The sequence below is a fragment of the Rutidosis leptorrhynchoides genome, chromosome 3, assembly GCF_046630445.1.
Source record: "Rutidosis leptorrhynchoides isolate AG116_Rl617_1_P2 chromosome 3, CSIRO_AGI_Rlap_v1, whole genome shotgun sequence".
Taxonomy (NCBI): domain Eukaryota; kingdom Viridiplantae; phylum Streptophyta; class Magnoliopsida; order Asterales; family Asteraceae; genus Rutidosis; species Rutidosis leptorrhynchoides.
Window position 1 is genome coordinate 500,233,456 of NC_092335.1, and position 20,215 is coordinate 500,253,670.

Genomic DNA, 20,215 nt, shown 5'->3' on the forward strand with positions numbered 1-20,215 from the left:
ATGACGGGTTTAAGATTAAACTTCACAATTATATACACAAAAAACAAGAAGTAACCTATAACCCAAGTGCATAAACTGATCATTTGAATCATAAACTTATTGAGTAGAGCACTAATCAACAAAAATTAGGACTAATGTAAATCCTAATAGATAAACTTTTTCCGATACAAAAGTTTCTTGTTATAATAATGTAGTGTCAATTTCAAATTAAAATGATGTAATTGGACACTTAGATGGTTGCCCTAAAAACACGTGGAAGTAAATTCATCTTGCCAACCAAATAAATTGAAATTGAAGTGGAGAGAATAGAAGAATCATTGCAGGTTTTTTTTAAATGAAGAAAATTAAATAAAAGGACAAAATTACCCTCACATGCGTGGCACATGTGAGGGGTTAACCTTTAAAAATAAACGACCGTTAGCTGGGGTACTAACTAGGTAATTTAATGAAATCATAGGTACCAACGATGCAAAATTTAAAGTTTAGGTGCTGTGATGAAAAAGTGAACAAACCACAGGTACTAACGGCGTAATTTTTTCTAAATATAAATATAAATATATCCAATTTGATTAAAAAATATAGACCGCTAGTTAATGATCCTGGTTCCAATCAATTGCCCACGTGATTTCACTTGTCAAATTGTCAATTGTCACAGCAAATCTTTCATATTAGCCCTCCCCAAGACAGTTTTTAAAGTTGTGACACCTATTTATTTATAATTTATAATTTATAATTATTACTACTTCCGTCTCATTTCAATAGGTCATTATTCTATTTTGGGCTGTCCCATTCTGATAGTCCACTTCTATAAATAGAAAGAAAAGAAGATATTTTATTGGTGGATCTGGAGAGAAGATATTTCATTGGTGGAGAAATGAAGTTAGTGGGATTTTCTAAAACTGCGTGTTTTTTGTCTGTGGACTATTGTAATGAGACGGAGGGAGTATATTATAATTATTATATTATAAGTTATAAGTAAACACCATAAGAAAACAACCATAAGATCAAAAAAAGGGGGCTAACATAATTGGTGATTTGAGGATCAAAAACTTTCCTATTAAACCTACTGAATTTTCTAGTTATAATCTGTATATTTTTATTTTTATTAAACTTTCTGATATTCAATAACTCTTATAACTAATACAATACTCCTTAGGAGAGAATTCTATAGCATGTCTATTTTACATCAAAATTATTGAAAATCATTATTTTTTATGAGAATGACACTTTCAATACAGCACACTATTTTTTATATTTCGATTCATATCCATTTTGTAGTCTTTATTAAATCTAATAACATCATTTTAATTTCTCTTAGATAACTAAATATTATAAGATGATAAATCACTTAAAGAAATCACATATCACATATGTAGTTAAAAATAAAAATCTTATTGGTACATATGCGGCCTTGTTTTTCAAAAAATAAATAAAAGAAAACAATTAAATCATGGGTAAATCAAAATTGGTACGTATCCAGAATATTAATCCTTTCATAAAACAAATCAACACTCACAATTTTATTAACATCAGAGTTATACTAAAGTTATAAAAATTGATTTAAAATTTATAATTATAAATTATAAATATAAATAAAAAACAAGACTTTTGGGGCAGATATCGAATAAACAAGAGTATTGTGATCAAAATGTGAACTCTTATCATTGTCATTTCCCATATACGAGCAACTGTTTTTTATGAATCAAAATTTTCTCTTACACATACTCAGAAACACACACAAATGACAACGGATCTCCTCCGTATTTCTCTACCACTGCAATCGAATTCCACCACAGTCAACCACCGTCTCTTGACCTGCAATGTTGATTACAAACGACGTCGTAATTACCTTTACCGCCCACCACCACGTATTACCATCACCGACAGACATCTACCTAACCGCCACGTCATCGCCAAATCAATCAGCCTCACATCTCCATCACAAACGTCCACGCGCCGTGAAGATCCTCCGTCCGTACTCCTCGATGTAACTGGAATGATGTGCGGCGCGTGCGTTTCACGCGTTAAGTCGATTTTGTCATCTGACGCGCGAGTCGAGTCAGTTGTGGTCAATATGTTGACCGAGACGGCGGCGATCAAGTTGACCGGTGATACGGCAGTGAGCGGTGTGAATGCGGCGGAGGAATTTGCTCGGAAGTTGACGGAGTGTGGATTTCCGTCGAAGAAGAGAGCGTCAGGGTTAGGGATTGAAGAGAAGGTACGGAAATGGAAGGAGACTGTGGCGCGAAAAGAAGCTTTGATGATTGAGAGTAGAAATCGAGTTGTTTTTGCGTGGACTTTAGTTGCGTTGTGTTGTGGATCACATGCTTCTCATATTATGCATTCTGTTGGTATCCATATTGGTCATGGTAAATCTAATCTCATATTTATATTTATAGTAAATTCTATTTTCTTAGTGTTCGATTGTGCATAATTGATAGCAGTTACCTATATCGTTCTGAGTCTAGTTGCTAATTTATTTGGTCTATTCAGCAAATATATTGAGCACTTAAGCTATTAAGTATCCAATCAGCTTATTGTTACCAGCTAATGACTTGTTGAAATTCGTAAGTATAAGTAAATAAGCTCACAGGCCATAAAAAACAAGCATGTCCAATTTTGATAAACCTGATTAGCTCAGAAAATAAGCTAAACCACACGCTCGGTCTATAAGTCCCTTCGTATTTTAACTATGGTTGAATGTTGATTTAGACCTTAATAATGAGATTAGATAATGTAATGCTAGTGGCTTGATTTTTTTTTTTTTAACGGCGAATTTGCATCAGTGGATCATTTATTTCAACGACCCTCATCATTTAATTTAATGCTAGTGGCTTGTTATTAATATAAAGTTTATTATCAAGAGATTGCCAAGTTGGATAGTGTCATAACCCGTCCTTAACCATAAGAACGCGTTAGATAACGTATGATTTCATTGCGAGGTATTGACCTCTATATGAGACATTTTTGAAAGAAAACTGCATATATTATACATTACAAACCATAACCATTATTTTTGTTACAAGCTTAAGACAATAAAAAGAAGATTAACGTTTAGCGATAATCTTCGACTTACAAACTTTACAAATGATGACAACAACACGGTTTCTAGCATATTTTACAATACAACATCTCGGATATGCAGTTTTATTTTTGACACAAACATGCGTACGCAAGATCCTGGTTAGATCCAACATGATGCAGCGGAAGCTTTAGAAATCACCTGAGAATAGACATGTTTTAAAAGGTCAACATAAAGTTGGTGAGATATAGGTTTAATGCCGGCAGCAATATATATATAGACCACAAGATTTCGTATATAAACAGTTTAATAAAAGTATTCTAAGTGGTTGAGCACTTGGTAACCATACTTAACATTTTCACGTCGCATATTCCCTTTAATATGAAATCTTACTACACCGTACCAAGTGTAGTCACAAAACGAAGTACTGTGCAACCGTTGAATACTGGTCGTCCAGTCCGGTTGGGGTTGTCAGGCCCGATAGATCTATCAACAGGATTCGCGTTTACAATACTGCTGTAAATATTAGTTACCAAGCTACAGGGAAGTATGCCAGTGGTACAACTCAACGTAGAATATATTTTTCAGTTGCTTGTGTCCATAATGTAAAACATAAAATACATGTATTCTCATTCCGAAATATTTAGAGTTTAAAAGTGGGACTATATACTCACTCTTGTCTTGATGATATATATATTTTGACTCGGTCTTCCGGTTGATATCACGAACCTATCCATATATAATATATCAATATGTTTTCATTTTTAAACAAACGTTATAAATATATACTTGTTATACTTTTAATACTTTGAATAATTCCTTAGTCCGTAGTTAGCAGTCCGATGTTAGTAATTCAATTTTAATGGTTCATTTTTAGGTGTTTAATAAACCCCCAATGAAATAAATAAAAACCCCCATCGTATATGTATTGGTCGAGATTAATCTTGACCCATGGTACCGGTGTTGTCAAATGACGTGTTGCGTACATAAAGTACCGGTGTTGTCAAATGACGTGTTGCGTACAATCATGGGATCTTATGATTAATCTTCTCGTATTGTTTACGGGTGATCCTGAACCATATAAAATTGAATTATAAGTACATATATATAAAATATCATGTTATCTTAGAAATATGTGATTTATATCATTTTTTCCAATTGATCCCGTAGTTGAAATGATCTAGGATAACCAATTTTGTTTCGGTCATAGTTTCTTCGTTACAAATCCGTTTTCGTTGATTCAAATTGCCATCTTCTTGGATCGAGTTCTTCTTTAAGACTATGAACTGTAAATACCTTGGTTTGTATTCAAAATCATACGGCATAAGTGAAACATTAGTGAAACATATGAAGTTAAACATTTTTGTTACAACAAAATCATTTAATGACCATTTTTCTAAAAATACTTATACTTTGAAAAACCAAGTTTTACCTTGTTAAATTAGCATATACATAAGTTATATTACAGGTCTTGAAGTATTTTAAAAGTTAAGTTAGAAGGATCTATTTAGTTTGCAAACAAGTTTGAAAACATTCAAACTATGTTCTTGTTGTTAAACTTTTGTACCACAAAATAAGATAGCTATATATATATGAATCGAATAAGGTTATGAACATGGATTCTACCTCAAGTTCCTTGGATGAAGTTGCTGTAAGAGAGAAGTAAGAAGCTAGAATCACAAGGGTGATAGAAGTGGATGAAAGATTGGAAGTAAGTTGGTGTTCTTGGAGGGTTTTCTTGAAGTGTTTTTGTATGGTTTTCTTATGGTGTTTTAGTATGGTTTTTGAAGCTAGATCTTCAAGGTTTCTTGCTGGATGTTTATGGAGTTTAGAGAGTAAGAAAGAGTGTGTGTTTTTGATAAGAAAATGGTAGTAAAAATGGATCAAAATGAGCATGTATATATACACCAAAAAAAACGTGTAACATGGTGTATATGGACAAAATTTCAAGTGATAATTTTATGTATCTAGTCCTAATTGCTTCCAAGTTCAATTACCTAGCCCTCATGGCATGAATAATGGCTGGTTAGGTGGTGATTTTGATGTGTATTTACTATTAGTAAATACGTATAGGAGCTTGGTATGATACGAGTACAAATACTCTAGGTATACGTATAGAAATTTTGTGAAAAATGGAATGAGGATTCAAATATAGCTATCTTTTGTGAATACACTTATATGGTTTTATGTATTTAAGTCTTTAAAAGTGATTAAATACATTACTTATACAATATATGTATAAACATTATATGTCTTAAGTATTTATGTCAAATAACGTTACGTATAGTTATCGTTTTGAAAACTTAAGTTAGTAGTTTCAAAATACACATATAACTTGTTGTTATTAATACAAAATGAGATATTAAAACATTTATTAATCATGTTAAATATGTATATATACATTTATATACACAAACGTATAATTATCATATATTGTATAGTTCGTGATATCATCGGTCAAACTAGACGGTCAAACGTTGTGTAAAACTCTTTTCGGAAATATAAGTCTCGACAATTTGGATTGCTTATCATGTTGGTAAGGTTTAATTTATGTAAATATTAATCTCATAAGTATAGAACGATCGGAAAAGTCCGGGTCATTACAGTACCTACCCGTTAAATAAATTTCGTCCCGAAATTTTAAAATTGTACCTATTTTGCGTCATCGAGAAACAAGTGTGGATACTTTTGTTTCATCTGGTCCTCTCGTTCCCAAGTAAACTCGGGACCTCTTCTAGCACTCCAACGAACCTTGACGATCGGTATGTTGCTCTGCTTGAGCTGTTTAACTTCACGGTCCATGATTTCGATTGGTTCTTCGACGAATTGTAGTTTCTCGTCGACATGGATTTCTTCAAGAGGAATGGTGAGGTCTTCCTTTGCAAGACACTTCTTAAGGTTCGAGACGTGAAAGGTATTGTGTACTCCGACGAGTTGTTGCGGTAACTCGAGTCGATAAGCTACCGGTCCAATGCGTTCGATAATCTTGAACGGGCCTACGTACCTTGGGTTCAGTTTACCCCTTTTTCCGAAACGTATTACACTTTTCCATGGTGACACCTTTAACATAACCATGTCCCCGACCTGAAACTCTAATGGTTTCCTTCGGACATCGGCGTAGCTCTTTTGGCGACTACGGGCTGTTTTCAATCTCTCCTTGATTTGTACTATCTTCTCGGTCGTTTCGTGTATGATCTCGGGACCAGTTAAATGTCGATCTCCTACTTCATTCCAACAGATAGGAGATCTACACTTCCTTCCGTACAATGCTTCGAATGGCGCAGCTCCAATGCTCGCATGATAACTATTATTATACGAGAATTCTGCTAACGGTAGATATTTATCCCATCCGTTTCCAAAATCGATCACACATGCCCTGAGCATGTCTTCGAGAGTCTGAATCGTTCTTTCACTCTGTCCATCGGTTTGTGGATGATATGCGGTACTCATATCCAACCGAGTTCCTAGTGCCTCCTGTAGTGATTGCCAAAATTTTGAAGTAAATCTACTATCACGATCGGATATAATGGAAATAGGTATTCCATGCCTTGAAACAACTTCCTTTATATACAATCGTAATAGTTTCTCCATTCTATCCGTTTCCTTGATAGGCAAGAAATGTGCAGACTTGGTGAGACGATCAACAATCACCCAAATGGTGTCGTATCCCCAGACAGTCTTTGGTAACTTCGTGATGAAATCCATAGTAATACCATCCCATTTCCATTCTGGGATTTCTGGTTGTTGAAGTAACCCTGACGGCTTTTGGTGTTCTGCTTTGACTTTGGAACAAGTCAAACATTCCCCAACATATGTTGCAACGTCAGTCTTTAAGTTAGGCCACCAATAACGTGTCTTAAGATCTTGATACATCTTTCCAACTCCAGGATGTATCGAGTATCTTGTCTTATGTGCCTCGTTCAATATCAACTTCCTTAATCCACCCAACTTCGGTACCCAAATACGATTTGCAAAATATCGAATTCCATCTTCCCGTACAACAAGTTGCTTCTCATATTTCTTCATTATTTCGTTCTTTATGTTTTCTTTATTGAGTGCTTCTTGTTGAACTTCTTTGATTTGTGAGTTGAGGTTCATGCGAATTTTTATGTTCATTGCTCGAACTCGAATCGGTTCTCGTTCCTTTCTGCTTAAAGCATCGGCCACCACGTTCGCCTTTCCGGGATGATAACGAATCTCACAATCATAGTCGTTTATTAACTCGACCCACCTACGTTGCCTCATGTTCAGCTGTTTCTGATCAAAAATATGTTGAAGACTTTTATGATCAGTAAACACAGTGAATTTAACCCCATACAAGTAGTGTCTCCACATCTTCAATGCAAACACTACTGCTCCCAGTTCTAGATCATGCGTCGTATAATTCCGCTCGTGAATCTTCAATTGTCGGGATGCAAATGCAATAACTTTCTTCCGTTGCATAAGAACACAACCAAAACCTTGTCGCGAAGCGTCACAATATATTTCGAAATCATCGTTCCCTTCTGGTAACGATAATATAGGCGCCGTAGTTAACTTCTTCTTCAATATTTGAAATGCATTCTCCTGCTCCGAGGTCCATTCGTATTTCTTCCCTTTTTGCGTTAACATTGTCAACGGCTTAGCTATTCGGGAAAAATCTTGAATAAACCTTCTATAATAACCGGCTAAACCCAAAAATTGGCGTATCTGTGTTGGTGTCTTAGGAGTCTCCCATTTTTCAATGGCTTCAGTTTTTGCTGGATCAACCTGAATTCCTTCGCTATTAATAACGTGACCAAGAAATTGCACTTCTTTCAACCAAAAAGCACACTTAGAAAATTTAGCATATAATTGTTCTTTTCTTAACAACTCCAATATCAACCTTAAATGCTCTTCATGCTCTTGCTCACTCTTGGAATAGATAAGAATATCATCAATGAAAACGATAACAAACTTATCTAAATACGGACTACAAACTCGATTCATGAGGTCCATGAATACAGCTGGCGCATTCGTCAATCCAAACGGCATAACCAAAAATTCGTAATGACCATAACGTGTCCGAAAAGCAGTTTTCGGAATGTCCTCTTCTTTGACGCGTAGTTGATGATAGCCCGATCTTAAGTCGATTTTCGAATACACACATGATCCTTGCAATTGATCAAATAAGTCATCAATTCTCGGTAGTGGATACCGATTCTTGATAGTTAACTTATTTAATTCACGATAATCTATACACATCCTGAAAGATCCATCTTTCTTCTTAACAAACAAAATTGGAGCTCCCCACGGTGAAGTACTCGGTCGTATGAATCCACGGTCCAGTAATTCTTTTAACTGACTTTGAAGTTCTTTTAACTCGGACGGTGCAAGTCTATATGGAGCACGAGCCACTGGTGCAGCTCCTGGTACTAAATCTATTTGAAATTCTACCGATCTAAATGGAGGTAATCCCGGCAATTCTTCCGGAAAAACTTCAGGAAAATCTCTTGCCACAGGCACGTCGTTGATGCACTTTTCTTTCTTTTCGACTTTATTAACATGTGCTAAAATAGCGTAACATCCCTTTTCTAAACACTTCTTGGCTTTCAAACAGCTAATGAGTTTTAGCTTTGAATTACCCTTCTCTCCATAAATCATCACCGGTATTTTATCCTTACCAGGAATACGAATTGCCTTCTTAGCACAAACAACTTCCGCTCCTATTTTGGACATCCAGTCCATGCCGACTATTACATCAAAACCTCCTAATTCTACGGGTATTAAGTCGATTTTAAACGTTTCTCCGGCTAGATTTATTTCACAACCACGACAAATTTTATCGGCTTTAATTAGTTTACCATTAGCTAACTCAATCAAGTACTTAGCATCTAGAGGTAATGATGAACAATTCAATTTAGTGTAAAAATTTCTACACACATAACTTCTATCGGCGCCAGTATCAAATAAAATAGATGCTGATAAGTTATTAATGGTAAACGTACCCGTAACAAGCTCCGGGTCTTCTCGTGCCTCTCTAGCATTAATAACAAACGCTCTTCCACGTGCAGGTCCGCCATTCTGATTCGGACACTGGCTCTTATAATGACCTTGTTTTCCACACCCAAAACAAGTAATGTTAGCCAAAGCAGTTCTATTTGCGTTGGTGGCAGGAGTCTTGTTACCATTTGCATTTGTAACGAGAGCCTTACAATCTTCAGCAAGATGACCCTGTCGATTACATTTGTTGCATACCACACTACAGTAACCAAAGTGATGTTTGTGACATCGGTTGCATAAAGGACTTTGTCCTTTGTAACCAAAACCTGAACCACTACCCGCACCTTTCGGGGTTTCTTGTTTCTTAAAAGTTTGTTGTTGATTACCTCGATCATAGCTTCCATTCCACTTTCTCTTGTTACCTGATACCTTCACATCAGTATTGAATGCTTTCTTATCCAAAATGACCTGATCCATTAGCTCGTTTGTCATGGTTATAGCTTCATGAATTGTCTTAGGTTTCGATGCTGTAACGTTTGCCTTGACCTTTTTGGGCAAACCACCTTTGTACATTTCAATCTTCCGTGCTTCGGTTGGAACCAATTCAGGACATAGTAAAACCAATTCCATGAATCGCTGATTGTAGTTGGTGATTTCAGTACCAACCACCTTCAAACTTCGTAACTCATCTTCTAACTTAATAACCTCATTCCTTGGACAATACTCGGTGATTATCATTGCTTTGAATTCTTCCCATGGAGTATCATAAGCTACATCTCCTCCTACCGCCTTCACATAATTCTTCCACCATGTGAGTGCACTATCTTGTAAAGTGCACGATGCAAACTTGGTCATGTCTTTTTCATCACAACCACTGATTTTAAACACCGTCTCCATCTTTTCTATCCATCGGGTTAAACCGATCGGTCCTTCCGTTCCACTGAATGATGAGGGCTTGCAAGCTTGAAACGTCTTGTAGGAGCATCCTACACGAGGATTTGGGTTAACTGCAGCAGCTCTTGCAGCCTCAACCCATAACATTCTGTCGTTCACTCGCTGGTTGATGAGTTCCTCGAGTTCTTGTTCCGTCATTCGATTCAATCGCGCCATTTCCTAATGAAAGAAAATAATTATTCACATGGAATATTATAGATGTAGTGTGTATTTATAGTACATTTATAGCTTGTTAATAATATGAACCAGGTATTATTATAAAAGCCTTTTCTTCTTATTAGCGTTTTATAATTATATCTAGGGTAGTACCTACCCGTTAATGTTCATACTTAATAGCTTAGTACAGAACCAATTACTACAATCTAAATAATACTTAACCATGGAAAATTATTGCATTTCATACTTCGCTATTTTACATATGCTTACATCAAACTTTAAACAAACCACACTAATAATATTATACAAAACATTATGTGATTCCATGGTTTAATACGGTAGCGCATCATTTGGTCCATTTCCCAAAACATTTATGTCCAGGGAATCCCCCAACGCGAATCCTAGCTGTCTCCCTACGTTTTGGCTGAGGTGTCGAAGAACTAGATGCGGGGATAGCACTAATAGGAATAGCGGGGATAGGGGTGGTAGTGTTGAGTGGAATTGGTGCCACATCATTCTCATTAAACTCGGGATTTGAATTTTCTAATTCATTAGCCTTTCGTTTCTTTCCTAGTTCGAACTCGTCTTTTGTAATTTCCTGTATTTCTTCCTCGGGTTCACTTTCCTCCTCGGGTTCACTTTCCTCCTCGGGTTCACTTTCCTCCTCGGGTTCACTTTCCTCCTCGGGTTCACTTTTCGGGTTCTCTATAGTCGGTTCATCCGGAATTTGTGAGTCTTCCCCAAAGATATCACTTTCGTCATCGGATATGTTAATGACTGAAACACAATCTGAAGGTTCTGATTCGGAGTCGCTGAATGTGATAATAAGTTTCGAGCCCGACATCTATCACACAACAACTAACCCATTAGTACTTACATAATATTTACACATAAATTTTAACCAACAGTGATAAGCAATGGTTTTTTTTTTTTAAAATCAGACCCGGTCAAAGTCCAGACTTTACTAATGTATCCTAACGACTTATCAGTTAGACACACTAATGCAAACCTGGTTCGCTAAGACCACCGCTCTGATACCACATGTCATAACCCGTCCTTAACCATAAGAACGCGTTAGATAACGTATGATTTCATTGCGAGGTATTGACCTCTATATGAGACATTTTTGAAAGAAAACTGCATATATTATACATTACAAACCATAACCATTATTTTTGTTACAAGCTTAAGACAATAAAAAAGAAGATTAACGTTTAGCGATAATCTTCGACTTACAAACTTTACAAATGATGACAACAACACGGTTTCTAGCATATTTTACAATACAACATCTCGGATATGCAGTTTTATTTTTGACACAAACATGCGTACGCAAGATCCTGGTTAGATCCAACATGATGCAGCGGAAGCTTTAGAAATCACCTGAGAATAGACATGTTTTAAAAGGTCAACATAAAGTTGGTGAGATATAGGTTTAATGCCGGCAGCAATATATATATAGACCACAAGATTTCGTATATAAACAGTTTAATAAAAGTATTCTAAGTGGTTGAGCACTTGGTAACCATACTTAACATTTTCACGTCGCATATTCCCTTTAATATGAAATCTTACTACACCGTACCAAGTGTAGTCACAAAACGAAGTACTGTGCAACCGTTGAATACTGGTCGTCCAGTCCGGTTGGGGTTGTCAGGCCCGATAGATCTATCAACAGGATTCGCGTTTACAATACTGCTGTAAATATTAGTTACCAAGCTACAGGGAAGTATGCCAGTGGTACAACTCAACGTAGAATATATTTTTCAGTTGCTTGTGTCCATAATGTAAAACATAAAATACATGTATTCTCATCCCGAAATATTTAGAGTTTAAAAGTGGGACTATATACTCACTCTTGTCTTGATGATATATATATTTTGACTCGGTCTTCCGGTTGATATCACGAACCTATCCATATATAATATATCAATATGTTTTCATTTTTAAACAAACGTTATAAATATATACTTGTTATACTTTTAATACTTTGAATAATTCCTTAGTCCGTAGTTAGCAGTCCGATGTTAGTAATTCAATTTTAATGGTTCATTTTTAGGTGTTTAATAAACCCCCAATGAAATAAATAAAAACCCCCATCGTATATGTATTGGTCGAGATTAATCTTGACCCATGGTACCGGTGTTGTCAAATGACGTGTTGCGTACATAAAGTACCGGTGTTGTCAAATGACGTGTTGCGTACAATCATGGGATCTTATGATTAATCTTCTCGTATTGTTTACGGGTGATCCTGAACCATATAAAATTGAATTATAAGTACATATATATAAAATATCATGTTATCTTAGAAATATGTGATTTATATCATTTTTTCCAATTGATCCCGTAGTTGAAATGATCTAGGATAACCAATTTTGTTTCGGTCATAGTTTCTTCGTTACAAATCCGTTTTCGTTGATTCAAATTGCCATCTTCTTGGATCGAGTTCTTCTTTAAGACTATGAACTGTAAATACCTTGGTTTGTATTCAAAATCATACGGCATAAGTGAAACATTAGTGAAACATATGAAGTTAAACATTTTTGTTACAACAAAATCATTTAATGACCATTTTTCTAAAAATACTTATACTTTGAAAAACCAAGTTTTACCTTGTTAAATTAGCATATACATAAGTTATATTACAGGTCTTGAAGTATTTTAAAAGTTAAGTTAGAAGGATCTATTTAGTTTGCAAACAAGTTTGAAAACATTCAAACTATGTTCTTGTTGTTAAACTTTTGTACCACAAAATAAGATAGCTATATATATATGAATCGAATAAGGTTATGAACATGGATTCTACCTCAAGTTCCTTGGATGAAGTTGCTGTAAGAGAGAAGTAAGAAGCTAGAATCACAAGGGTGATAGAAGTGGATGAAAGATTGGAAGTAAGTTGGTGTTCTTGGAGGGTTTTCTTGAAGTGTTTTTGTATGGTTTTCTTATGGTGTTTTAGTATGGTTTTTGAAGCTAGATCTTCAAGGTTTCTTGCTGGATGTTTATGGAGTTTAGAGAGTAAGAAAGAGTGTGTGTTTTTGATAAGAAAATGGTAGTAAAAATGGATCAAAATGAGCATGTATATATACACCAAAAAAAACGTGTAACATGGTGTATATGGACAAAATTTCAAGTGATAATTTTATGTATCTAGTCCTAATTGCTTCCAAGTTCAATTACCTAGCCCTCATGGCATGAATAATGGCTGGTTAGGTGGTGATTTTGATGTGTATTTACTATTAGTAAATACGTATAGGAGCTTGGTATGATACGAGTACAAATACTCTAGGTATACGTATAGAAATTTTGTGAAAAATGGAATGAGGATTCAAATATAGCTATCTTTTGTGAATACACTTATATGGTTTTATGTATTTAAGTCTTTAAAAGTGATTAAATACATTACTTATACAATATATGTATAAACATTATATGTCTTAAGTATTTATGTCAAATAACGTTACGTATAGTTATCGTTTTGAAAACTTAAGTTAGTAGTTTCAAAATACACATATAACTTGTTGTTATTAATACAAAATGAGATATTAAAACATTTATTAATCATGTTAAATATGTATATATACATTTATATACACAAACGTATAATTATCATATATTGTATAGTTCGTGATATCATCGGTCAAACTAGACGGTCAAACGTTGTGTAAAACTCTTTTCGGAAATATAAGTCTCGACAATTTGGATTGCTTATCATGTTGGTAAGGTTTAATTTATGTAAATATTAATCTCATAAGTATAGAACGATCGGAAAAGTCCGGGTCATTACAGATAGGGTATTGTTGCGAAGCGTTAGAGCAGAAACTGTTTCGAAAATCAGATTAGATAATGTAAAATGCTTCTTGTATGTTAGTTTGCTTTTGTATCTACTTGAAATGTTGTAATTTGTGGTTGCTTACAGGTGCATTGATGGAGTTACTTCACAATTCCTATTTTAAAGGCAGTTTAGCTGTTGGTGCTCTGTTGGGACCTGGAAGAGGTTGGTAACATGCTAACATGAGTTATGAGCTTGAACTTTTTTGTGTACACTTTTTAACCCGACATATTTATCAATCTCTCATAGTGAAAGGCAGTAAATGGCGTTGAATGAGTTAATTTATGCTTCTTTCTGAAATAATATGATTCCTTATGAACATCTGACGATTATAAAAGTTAAAAATAGTACATTATTAGAAAACTGGTCTTATCCTTATGTAGTAGAAGGTAACTCATTTAGCTAATCATACATAAATGTAACCCTTCTCAGAGTTGCTTTCTGACGGTCTGAAGGCATTCTTCAAGGGATCTCCAAATATGAACTCTCTTGTTGGATTTGGATCCATTGCTGCATTTATGATAAGTGCGGTGAGCTTCTCTTTTGCATATCATTTTGGTTATTTTACATCTTTTTACATGTTTCATTATATAATGTATTCTCCTTTTCGTAGGTCTCACTTCTTAACCCTGAGCTTGGATGGGATGCAACATTCTTTGATGAGCCGGTTTGTATACTGTCACTTATTCTCAAGATGACCAATTCGTCTTCATCCTATCACATATTAAATTAAATGATCATTATTTTTTTACTTTACCCAACAATATTTTTTCATGGAGTGTTTTTGTTTAGTATGCAGGTCATGCTTCTTGGTTTTGTTCTCCTGGGACGTTCTCTTGAAGAAAGGGCAAGACTTAGGGCATCTAGCGACATGAATGAATTATTAGTACGTTTATCTTCTCAAATAACCTTGTCCTAGCACTTTCAGATTATGACAATATACCTCCAATGTTGATGATTGGTGTAGGCCTATACCTATGTAAGTGTAAATATATTAAAAATTTCGAAGTCGATAACAAATATGTTATGTGTTCTGCAGTCACTAATATCCACTCAGTCACGACTAGTGATTTCTCCTTCCGAAAGTGACGTATCAACTGGTAGCATTTTAAGCTCTGATTCAATCTGTGTTGAAGTCCCCACTGATGATATTCGAATTGGAGATTTAGTATTGGTTTTGCCTGGCGAAACTATTCCCGTAGATGTAAGTGCTATGAACCCTGAACATTTTTGTTCATATTTATGTAACATAGGAGTACTATGTTTTTATATCTTTCTTTAAAGTCACTGTCTTTTGTATATATACTTGCATTATACGTGATTAGTTAAACTTGAATGTAGGGAAAAATTCTTGCAGGAAGAAGCGTTGTCGATGAGTCCATGCTCACTGGCGAATCCCTCCCTGTTTTCAAAGAAGAAGGTCTATTAGTCTCGGCTGGAACAATAAATTGGGTATCATGTTCACAGTATCACATCTTATTTTATTAAAGTAGAAGTTTTTATTATGTTTAAGGATAAAATATCTTCTATGGACCCCTGTTTGACCAAGACCAGGTTTGATAATACATTTTTCAGGATGGTCCATTGAAAATTGAAGCTTCTTCCACCGGCTCCAACTCAACAATAACAAAGATTGTTAAAATGGTCAGTATTTGTTTCAATATTGGTTTAGGAATATTAGAGTGTCTATAAATAGGTCAAAAGTACAAAGTTATTGTAGTGTTTAAGGTGCTGTTTATGTACCTTGTTTAGGTAGAGGATGCTCAAGGTCGTGAAGCACCTATCCAAAGGCTCGCAGATTCGATTGCTGGGCCATTTGTGTATACCGTTATGACTTTATCTGCAGCAACATTCGCCTTCTGGTATGATATAAGAATTTAAAATTTACCATAATGATGCAACTTTATGTTATTGATACATATATCTATATCTAACAGTATTAAAAAACTAATTTGATAACATTTATCTCTTTAATTACATTTGTTGTTATGACTTCTCTAGTATTTAGTTTGAACGCCCTTTCAAAATACAGACACACGATATATGTGTATATCCTGTTATTGTCCAAAGCACAACAACAACAACAACAACAACAATACCCAATTCCGCATATGCGAGGTATGGGGGAGGTGAGATGTAAACAATCCTTCCTCTATCCTAGAATAGAGGAGAAGTCGTTTCTCTATCCACGAGTCGAGAAAAATTCTCTACCCACATGAAGAGAAAGTCATCCCTCTCCCTACCCCAGAGTAGAGAGATTGCTTCCGTGCGGACCTCCGGCCTCTATATAAAAAAAAAAATTAATAATAATAATAATAATAATAATAATAAAATAAAAATAAAAAAAGTAAAAAAATAGAAATAAATAAGGATAAATAAATAAATAAAAAGTAAAAGTAGAAAAGATACGCCATGAAAATGGTATTGTCCAAAGCAGTACTTGAATTATCTTGTTATTTTTGGTAGGTACTATTTCGGGGTACATGTTTTTCCAGATGTGCTTCTTAATGACATTTCTGGCCCTGATGGAAATCCTTTACTTTTAAGCTTAAAGCTTTCGACAGATGTTTTGGTGAGTCTTAGGGAACTAAATGTTTATGGATTTAAAATCCTTTCTCCCGACTTGATACTGCTCCTGCAATAGCTTCCTATTTATACTTTTCATGCTGATGTGATATTTTTTTCCTAGAAAGGGTATTTGTAAATACTTCCTTTTTCAAATTTCAAACGAAATAACAGGGACTTGCATGCTATTTTTGCATCCTACTTCGCTTATCAATACATATTATCAGGTTGTCTCTTGCCCATGTGCGTTGGGCCTTGCAACACCAACCGCAATTCTTGTTGGAACCTCTCTAGGTACACAATCTCTAATATTTAGGTGTCGTGTAGGTATGGAAAACTTTCATTTTTTCAAATTACTTATTTTTTGTCTCAATAATTATGCTCTGCACACCCTGCACACTCAATAGTTAATGAGGGAGTGAAAGTTAAAATACTAATTTAAACTTAAGTTTAAGGGTGTCCATATATAAATAATGGTTTGGTTCATTAATACATCTATTCAGGGTGTGTTTGTTTACCTCTTAATTAAATGGTTTAGCATTCAATTAAATGGTTTAGCGCTGAATGCTGAACCATTTAGCATTCAACGCGTTTGCTTCTGACATCTATTTGAATGATATGTGATGCTGAACAGTTCAACATTCAGTACTGAACCATTCAGAGCTGAAACACTCTCTTAACCATTAACCTTCTAAATTTTATGTTATATCCTCCTCAAAATCATATCCATAACACTTAACAAACAAGTATATTGAATTTTTAATGATTTAACACGTTAATAAGGTAATTTTTACCCAATTCACATTGTTCATTCAAAATGACTATCAAACAGATTATTTTCATTCAGAACCAAGTTTATTCAAAGACTTTGAATCGTTCAGATTATGAACCATTCAGCGCTAAATCATTCAGTTTTATCAAACGCAGCCTTAGCGTCTCTTATAATTTTATTTCATCTAACTATTTACTATAAATCCGGAGCAGGAGCTAAGCAAGGACTACTTATCAGAGGAGGTGATGTGTTAGAACGCTTGGCTAACATAGACACTATTACCCTTGACAAGGTATTTAATACAGGTGGCAGTTTAACCCATTTTGTTATTGAAAGGTTGATGCCATTTATGTTTTAAATCTAACATAACTAGTAAGATAAATATACATAGATTATTATTATTGAATTAGTTGACCTTCAAAATCATTCTATTGGAAAACATATATTTAATTAATTGAACTTTAAAGTCATATCTAACACAACAACATTAATTTAAAGAAACTCAGAAAAGTTTGGACTAAAGGTGTCCGGCTCAACCCAACCCAAATCGACCCATTTTGCTGACGTGTCATCTCATCTGTAATTACCAGACCGGGACTCTAACCGAAGGCAAACCTGCGGTCTCCGGTGTTGCATCTTTTAGTCACGAAGAGACTGAAATTATCCAACTGGCTGCTGCAGTAGAAAAAACCGCATCGCATCCGATTGCAAAGGCAATCATAGCTAAAGCAGAATCAATGGACTTAGAAATTCCTGTTACAAATAGGCAATTAGCGGAACCAGGTTTTGGGACTTTGGCTGAAGTAGATGGGCATTTGGTGGCCGTTGGATCTATGAAATGGGTTCATGAACGTTTTCAACAAAGAAAGAACATTTCCGATGTATTGAATTTGGAGAAAGATGTGATGCAAAAATCATCTGAAGGTCGTTCATCATCTGATTATTCACAGACAGTTGTGTTTGTTGGTCGTGAAGGTGAGGGCATCATTGGTGCTATTGGAATTTCTGATAATTTACGTCAAGATGCTGAGTCTACCGTCAAAAGGTACCTTCCATGAATCTTTTATTTATTTATTTATTTATTAGTTTTTTAAGAAAACAAGATTGTAGAACTCTTCTTTTTTGGGTAAAGGGTAAATTACTTGATGAATTTTATTAATGAGGTTGTAGAACTCAATGCTGGGTTGAGATTTTTTATTTTTTTTTCTAGAGGTGGCAATCCAGACCCATTAACTTATGAAGGGGTTGGTTTGTGTTTTGTTTTATCTGTAACAGACAAATGGGTCGAAAACTAGGTATTTGACATATACTGTTACCTAAAAAACTGTTTTTTACTAAAACTTAAGGTTATTTTTCATCATCTGGAATGTGTTTTTGGCCGGTGTTTCTATAAATGCAACAAGGGAATCGTGTATGTGTGGCCTTACCATAAATTCGTGTAATCATTGTTACTACATTAATTTATTAAGTAAAAATATAAAAATTAGTGTTTGTGATTCAGTTTAACCCATACTTGTAACTTACTTGTTTCTTGCTGCATGATGAGATCGTCTGTTTGACTTATTTTTGCTGCTTTGTTCGATTCTTACCTCTTAAAACAGGCTACATCAGAAGGGGATTGAAACAATCTTGTTATCGGGAGACAGGGAAGAGGCAGTGGCAAGTGTAGCAAAATCAGTGGGCATAGGAAATCATCTTATTAATGCATCCTTGACCCCACAACAAAAATCTGGTGCTATCTCATCTCTTCAAACTGCAGGCCACTGTGTTGCAATGGTAAGTTTCTTTCTTCATAAGTTATAATTAAGATATGATCATTATTATTGTTATTTTATAAGTGATATAAGTGATGATGTTACTTAATAATATCCTAAAGGTGGGAGATGGAATCAATGACGCACCCTCTTTGGCTCTAGCTGATGTCGGGATTGCTTTGCAAGTTGAAGGACAAGAAAATGCTGCCTCTAATGCAGCTTCCATTATACTCCTCGGGAACAAGCTTTCACAGGTGAGCATTTTACATATATAAATAATATATATTTTTTATAATATAACTAACACGAACTATATATAAGGATATACAATTTTCAAACAAAAAGTGTTTTTTTTGTCAACCCAACTCGTCAACGAATTGTTTTGTTTCAACTCACCTCACCCTTTTTAGAACATTTTGTCATACTGTTATCTGACTGGCACTACTGACTTGTAATGTGATATAGGTGGTAGATGCACTTGATCTTGCGAAAGCAACAATGTCAAAAGTTCATCAGAATTTGTCTTGGGCAGTGGCATACAACGTTGTTGCAATCCCCATTGCAGCTGGCATACTTCTTCCCCATTTCGATTTTGCAATGACACCTTCACTTTCTGGTGATTCACATATTCCTTTTTTTTTTTTTCTTTCTGTATTATATGACGTTCGTAACACCTATTTCTCCGTATAAATCTGTTAATATAATTATTAACATTTGTTTTGGTAGGCGGGCTGATGGCGTTTAGCTCAATATTTGTTGTCAGCAACTCGCTACTTCTACAACTTCACGGGTCTGGCCAAAAATTAAAAAAGAAGTCAGCTAACATAAATGAAAAGCTGATTAAACTTGCATCGCAATAGCATAAAGGATTACCACTACACTTGGAAGATGTTCATCTATCTGCAGATAAGTCAACGATGCAGGCTTTTCGAGGTGTGTTGTAGTTCCTATTGAGCTCGATGCGTTATAACTACTACGTACGATTTAATGCAGTTCTTATTGAGCTCCGATTCATTATAATTATAATTATAAACTACTGTATGTAACTAGAGGTAATTTATGTTGTACATTTGCCATGATGCAACCACATATAGAGCCTTGTAGTGGTGGCGATGAATGTTAAAATATAATTAATTATATTATATTTATAATTAAATAAAAATATACAAAGCCTTGTGGTTTGAGTGTGTTATTATGCTA

General features: G+C 34.9%; 1 protein-coding gene across 1 annotated transcript; it reads left to right on the forward strand.

The window, feature by feature from the left end:
- The first annotated feature begins 1,726 nt into the window (after positions 1-1,726).
- On the forward strand, positions 1,727-20,196 carry LOC139898236 (copper-transporting ATPase PAA2, chloroplastic-like). Its single transcript, XM_071880970.1, has 17 exons — positions 1,727-2,369; positions 14,012-14,089; positions 14,357-14,454; positions 14,538-14,591; positions 14,724-14,810; positions 14,964-15,128; positions 15,266-15,376; positions 15,500-15,568; positions 15,677-15,786; positions 16,391-16,496; positions 16,717-16,783; positions 17,474-17,553; positions 17,852-18,306; positions 18,863-19,037; positions 19,138-19,269; positions 19,481-19,631; positions 19,742-20,196. The coding sequence occupies exons 1-17, from the start codon at positions 1,742-1,744 to the stop codon at positions 19,873-19,875; spliced, it is 2,700 nt and encodes an 899-aa protein (XP_071737071.1). The 5' UTR covers positions 1,727-1,741; the 3' UTR covers positions 19,876-20,196.
- Positions 20,197-20,215: the final 19 nt, after the last annotated feature.